Below are 6,957 nucleotides of genomic sequence, written 5' to 3'. Positions count from 1 at the left end.
AACCCCAATTACATTCAGATATTTGTTAGGACTATTTTATACAAGTTTAAATAATTGTAAAATGGTCCATTAACAAATTGTAGAGTAGTTTATTTTGTATCACTAGCTTCAACAAAAACTCTGTTCTTATGTAGTATTTTATTTTGGTCCACACATTTATGTACTCTAATATTCTCAATTGATTTTTTCCAATTTCTCTTATTATTATTTCAATAAAACTATATGTACCTAATTTTAATACATAATTTATATACACAGATGAGATGTCATCATGTGATTAGATATTTTTTTATCATATGGTGACACATATTTTAAAATCACCTAATTGTATGATAACACATCATTATGTACATGAATTATGTATCAAAATTGAGTACACATAACATTATTATTATTATTTTTCTTCTCAAACAATTTGAAAAAGTTCACTTCGACCTCAAACTTTCTCTTGTATTACTAGATTCTCAAACTATTCTTTTTTAAATCAGCTGGAATTCACCACTGATTAACATGCGCAATTGGGTATAATGATGTCATCATTGATCAAGAAGACTCCGATAAGAAAGTTAAAAACAGTGAATAATAATTGGATCACAAGCCCGCCATTCGCGTTCGGCTACTGGGCTACACTTAGTCCAATTTTTACAGCCCAAAATGGTTAACGCAAGAAGCGCGTGCAAGTAAGGTCGCGTGGTCGGTGTGCTTTCCCTGTTTTCCTACACGAAATGTAATTTACAAACAGCACTGTTATACTAAAATCCTATTGGCTAATGTGCGTGGGATCAAAATCAAGCGCCACGTCATCTAACATCCTGGGGACATCGACCCGAAGTATCTGGAATTTCTCAAACCCAGGAACCTATTTATTCTTGCATCCTTCGATTTCTCTCCTTCGTTATAAAGCACTGCAAAATCTCAGTAACGGTTCAGGCTCGAAGATGATGAATAACCGTTTACTGTTGTCTCTTTTCGTATTTACAACTATTTTGATCTCAAACCTGGAAGCCAAAACGGTTGACCCTTACAAGGTAATTTTTTTTTGTGAAGTTTCTGCATTCTCTTGCTTGTTTGTCATAACTCATTAGCATTTTCAGCTCTCTATTGTGCGTAACTGTAAAATTTAATATTTGTAGATACGATATTGTTCAAGGGTGCAGTGTTTACTGGCAATTGTCTAATTTTGTTTGTATAAAGCATTTGTTTTTTCAAATTTGGGAGCAAACTTTTTTATTGGAGAAGTTGTAGCTTGTTTGAATTTTTTGCTGAATTGGAAAATAATTATCGTGTCTACCTCTCTTTTAATTGGATTCAACAGTTTGCTTGATTATAAAATACAGTCAAATTAATGTACGGAATGATGATTTTATTTTTGTAGGAGTTATTTGCCCTTGTAGATTGACTTGTTGAACAATTAAGTTAGAGTTTAGTGGAAAATTTACTTACGCATCATTTTTTCTTGGCAGGTTCTTGGGGTTGAGAAAAACGCGAGCCAACGTGAAATTCAGAAAGCCTTCCACAAGTATGTTCCTCTTTTATCCGATTTATTGTCATAATGGTCATGATAAAGTTTCTTTTTGTTTTTTTAAAATTAAATTCTACAGTTTGAGTTTATTTTTGCTGCAAATTATGAAATAAGTTTAATTGATAGTTAAAGTGTGATTGCAATCTTGATTAGAATCAGCATGACGGCATTTTTTTTTTTAGCTTAGTCATAGCCCAGATGAAGAGTATAATTGTTAGAAATGCTTGGCCTGGTTTCAGAGAGTGGCTTTATTTTTCTCTGTGAAAACAGGCCACCCTGATTTCAATTCTGATGGTGCATGTGGTGTTGCTATGGTGGTTGTCATTGGTACAGGAGCACTGCTGTTGTTCTTGTATTTTAGCTCTGTTTAATAATTCAATGTTATCTAGAGCTAATACATGTAAAATGCTGTTTTAAATTGAATATACTGCACTCTGACATAAATTTCAAGTAAAGTATGGGTCTTCAGAATTTTGATTTAGTTCAAATGGGCTAGTTAATATGAATAGCTAAAATTTGCTGCTGATTAATTATTTTGTAATCCATATGATTTTGAATTGCCAGTTCATTAAAGGTCTTCTGGGTCTGTTAGAGAACTAATGGTATTCTCAACTGTAGTTGGTCTTCCCAGATGCATAGTTATTTGTGTAGATTCAGAAATAGATATATGCACGATGATGAATGCTCACATACTTAATACATTGTTTGAGGTCTCCTCTTGCTCATTTTTCTTTTTCTAATATACTTCTTGTAGGCTTTCTCTTCAATATCACCCAGACAAGAACAAAAATAAAGGGGCTCAGGAGAAATTTGCTGAGATTAACAATGGTATGGCACACTATTTTTTGCTTTGTATTTTGGTTCAATTTTGTTAATTTCTTGAGCTGAAATGACTGTTGTCACCCAAATAATCAATTATCTAATGAAGAGAAATGAGTGGTTTCTTTAACTTTATTCTTATTGTTTTCCCTGATTTGTAGTTCTTTATTGTGATAATTTTTTTTCTATTCCTTCTTGTTTACATCAGCATATGATATTTTATCTGATGAAGAGAAGAGAAAAAATTATGATTTGTATGGAGATGAAAAGGGCAATCCTGGATTTAATGCTGGTCATCCTGGGGATCACGGTGGGTATACTTACTTCACAAGTGGTGGACCAGGGCAAAGTTGGTTTACTTCTGGGCCTGGTGAATGGGAGAACATGGGTGGGCAGGGAAGCTCCCGAACTTTCTCATTTTCCTTTGGTGGTCCTAGTGGAGGGAATTCATTTGGTTTTGGCTTGGATGATATTTTCTCCAACTTTTTTGGGGGCAATGTCAAAGGTGGGGGTAAATTTGGTGGTTTTAGTGGTTCTTCTGGCTCTCAATCTCGATCTCAGAATCCTCCTAAGAGCCTCAGAGCCATAAATTCACAGGTCTTCAAGAAAGAAATAACTGACCGGGGGATGACTTGGCTTTTGTTATCTTACACACCCTCTTTGAAGGGGGACCAGTATTATGAATCCATTATTGGGGAGGTTGCCAGTTTACTGGAAGGAGCTGTAAAGGTAATTGATTTTTTTTTTTTCTTTTTTTCATGCATTCATCTCTTTGATCATCCGTAAAGATCTTTGCAAATGATTGTTGTTTTTTTGTTTTTTAGGTTGGCAGCATGAATTGTGAAACTGAATTATCTTTCTGTAAAGAACTTGGAATACATTCTCGTAGGGCTCCCCGGATATTTGTTTATTCATACAAAACTGGTGATAAGGGTTCTTTGGTGGAGTACAATGGTGATTTGACTGCAAAGAATTTAAAATCTTTTTGTCAAGACCACTTGCCCAGATATTCAAAGCAGATTGACCTGAATCATTTTGGATTTTCCCCTAATACGGAGGAAAAATTTGCAAGGGTGCTACTTCTTTCCACAAAAAGAGATACACCTGTAATTTGGCGAGTTCTCAGTGGCTTGTATCATAAAAGATTAATTTTCTACAATGTGAAGGTATGTTATGGTGTTCACTAACTTTGTCTATTATATTTCTTTAGGGTAGTCATGTGTGAGAGTGGGCTGGGGTGGGGATGGATGTGGGAAAGATAAATTGTGTATTTGCTTGTTGACGCTCAAATTCTCGCTCTCTTTCTCCCCCCTTCCATGCATCTCTGGTCTGCGACTTTGACTTGAAAGTATCAATATAAATTAAATTCCTATGTTTTGCCTAAAATAGCTTATGTTGTTTTTCTTTGAGATAGAGGTAAAACTTTCTTTTTTCTTTTTCTTTTTTTGCATGTCTTTGTAGGTTCATGATGTTTCTGATCCAGCACTGAAGAAGTTAGGAGTTGATGCCCTTCCAGCTATAGTTGGTTGGTTGTCAAACGGAGAGAAGCATGTCCTTAAAACAGGGATTTCTGTGAAAGATCTGAAATCTTCAATTCATGATCTCAGTACTTTACTTGATGTTTTTGAGAAAAAGAACAAAAAAGCAGCTTCGTCTCAGGATAGCACTGCACAAACTGATTCAGTGGAGAGGAAGATATCTCTGCTGACAGTATCAAATTTTGATGCTGTATGTGGGGAGGCAACTCCTGTTTGTATTATAGGTGCTTTCAGATCATCCAAAGGAAGGGAGAAACTGAATTCCATTTTATTTGATGTGAGTAATATTTTCTTGTCTTAAATAAGTTGGTTTACTGGTTCGAACTTGGAAGTAAGAAAGGACTATTATGACATATTCAAATCTGCCAAAAGAGATAGGAAGATGCCATAGTTGTTAAGCTTCAGTTAGAAAACTTGTCTCACATCCTTATACTTCATTACTGTTTGATAGTCTTTAAGAATGGTTATTAACGGTATCTAGAAAGTGAAAAACCAGTTTTTCAGAAGCTTTTTATTCTCTTTTTAGTGGGTGGCGGATGGTTGCTATAACATATTTTCTTCACCTGAATATTAATATGTCGTAAACTCTTTTGCCTGTGTTCAGCACTATTCAATTAAGCATCTGGTCTTTGGGCATTTAACATAGGTTATCTGATTCATAGTACATATTATTTGGTAACTGTGCCATACGTAGTGAAAAATAGTCCCTTTTATATTTTAAATAAAGGTTTATAGAAAATGTCATCTGTGCCTTTCTTTGCCTGCCCAACTTAGAAGCCTGTAATTTCATTGATGGTTTTAGCCTTACATTTGCTGCCTGTTTTTGTTTTCAGGTTTCACAGAAATCATTTTCCAGGCAACAAATTTCGGCCTTTGGCTCAAGAAACTCTGTGTCTTATGCCCTCTTAGATGCTACAAAGCAGTCATCATTCTTAAGTGCATTTGATAGATCTGGATTCAAATCATTTGATAAGTTGTTGGTGGCCTACAAACCTAAAAGGGGGAAGTTTGCAGCATTTACTGGAGAAATGACCAAAGAAGAAGTGGAAACATTTATTGGCTCTGTTCTTAATGGGGATGTACAATTTGTGAAGACACGGCAGAAGCCTGTGATCAAGTGATGAAAATTAAACTGGTAACTGAACCTAGTATGTAACATGGTGTAATGGGAAAGCGATAGCATGGCGAAAATTTTGATCATCATCTAAGTAACAGCAATGATACAAGGTAAGGCGCGATGCTTATGATTTGCACATCAAGTTGAGGGGCAGAGCATCTGCATTGCAGGAGTGTGGAAATTTTTTTTACCACACGAGATTCATATTATCTCAACAACTATATATATATATGTTGTGAATTAATAGATCAATGATTTAATATTATTTTTTTCTTAAAATTAAATTGAAATGTCCTATATTTTTCATCTTCTTCAAAATTTGTGTCTGTCTTAATTATTTTTATAAATATCTATCTTAAGTTTGATTTTCTCCCTTTCACATGAGTCGGTTAGAAACCTATTGCCAAATCTAGGTTGTGTGGCTAGCTCACAAATTTTTACCCTGCTAAAACCACTTCTCCAACATTATAAGCTCAAATTTTGATATTTAATTTAAGGGCAGAATTAGGGGATTGTCTGATCCCAGCTATTCGAATTCCTGTCGTTGTTCAATTTGAATGAGTCAAGCTTGAGTTAGAAAAATTTTATTTCAAATTTGGTTTGACTCAAATCCGTATTCATTTCGTTATCAGTTTTTTAGTGAACAAATTAACGACACATTTAATTTTAGTTATTTAGTATAATTAATATGATTCAAAAATAAAAATATAAAGATTTTTTTTTTCTCAATTTGATTTTTCTCTTGAAATTTTCATTCTTTTGGAAACTCTGGATCAAAAAAATGAAACTTACTAGAATGGAATTTTGTTATTCACTAATACTAGAATATTTTGGTTGATGAATTTCCCTTGGTATTACTATCATTCTATCCCAGCAAAACCTTCTCATTATAACCACGCACGCACTCAGGCCCCATCTGAACTTCACCTTTCTATTCTATAACTCTCTACATTATATACTCTATAGCATCAGTATTATTCAAAAGTGAAAATTATGTAAGTACGAGATATAATCATAAAGACGAGAGCTATTTCTAGCGTGGTTTGCCTGTTGCTTAGGAGCACATGTGCATGATATAATATTTAGCTCTAGAAAAGAGTTTCGATCTAACTCATCTACTGATTATAGAGGAAATATCCTAAAGAGGACATAGCTGTCTAAAGATATCTAATAAGAGTTTACATGCTTGTTCAAAGGGGTTATTTACCTATCTTTGAATGTCTTTATTCTTTACATGATCTTTTATATTTATAGGATATTGAAAAAGATTACAATTTAAATTTAAATTAGAAATTGACATTTTTTTATGTGATATCAGAAACAATAACACGTATGGCTACCTAATTAATGTAAATTTGGTGAAAAAGTTGTTATTATTATTTTTTTTAATGTAGAAATGAGATAAGAATAAAACATGATCTAAAAAGTTATAATTTCTAATAGAGAGACGTTTATTTACATGTTAAGTTGTTGATTACTATTCTTATAACTATAACGTACTACTTTATTAAATATCCTTTCATAAGTTTGATCTAAGAGAAACTTTATTATATAATAACATAAAATTTACTGAAACTAGAAGTTAGATCAATGAAATAAAAACTTAACTATATGCAATTCACCAATACTAGTATATTGTAACACCCCAAATTCAAGAAGCTACTTATTTCTATGGCATCATGGTAAAAATGATTGTCACGCCATAGCAATTAATAAATTCCTCATAAGAAATAAACTGATTAATTGAATTCATTGAAAGCCTTATAAAATAATCATTTGCAATTACATCATTCATAAAATAGTAAAATCCTCAACCTCTCTAGTTGGGTTGATTTAGTTTTATTCTACACCTCTTCTTATTCATCTTAGAAAACTTATTTTGCAGTACAATGAGTTAGGAAATAAGAATAATCCTAATTTATACCTTCTTAAAAAACAACATTGTATTATAAAAGGTCTGT

The 6,957-nt window shown here is 33.1% G+C and overlaps 1 protein-coding gene across 1 annotated transcript; it reads left to right on the top strand.

Annotated features, from left to right (window-relative positions):
- Positions 1–797: 797 nt before the first annotated feature.
- LOC123201336 (dnaJ protein ERDJ3A-like) lies at positions 798–5,280 on the top strand. Its single transcript, XM_044616791.1, has 7 exons — positions 798–1,028; positions 1,464–1,519; positions 2,277–2,350; positions 2,550–3,070; positions 3,166–3,507; positions 3,803–4,156; positions 4,713–5,280. The coding sequence occupies exons 1-7, from the start codon at positions 939–941 to the stop codon at positions 4,998–5,000; spliced, it is 1,725 nt and encodes a 574-aa protein (XP_044472726.1). The 5' UTR covers positions 798–938; the 3' UTR covers positions 5,001–5,280.
- Positions 5,281–6,957: the final 1,677 nt, after the last annotated feature.

This window comes from Mangifera indica, chromosome 18 (genome assembly GCF_011075055.1).
Source record: "Mangifera indica cultivar Alphonso chromosome 18, CATAS_Mindica_2.1, whole genome shotgun sequence".
NCBI lineage: Eukaryota > Viridiplantae > Streptophyta > Magnoliopsida > Sapindales > Anacardiaceae > Mangifera > Mangifera indica.
The sequence above is the reverse complement of the archived record's forward strand: the minus strand, read 5'-3'. Positions and strand labels throughout refer to the sequence as shown.

Coding starts and splice junctions, on each gene's coding strand:
- LOC123201336 (XM_044616791.1), top strand. CDS start 939: ATGATGAATAACCGTTTACTGTTGTCTCTTTTCGTATTTACAACTATT. Junction 1,029..1,463: donor AAACGGTTGACCCTTACAAG/GTAATTTTTTTT, acceptor TTTTCTTGGCAG/GTTCTTGGGGTTGAGAAAAA. Junction 3,508..3,802: donor TAATTTTCTACAATGTGAAG/GTATGTTATGGT, acceptor ATGTCTTTGTAG/GTTCATGATGTTTCTGATCC.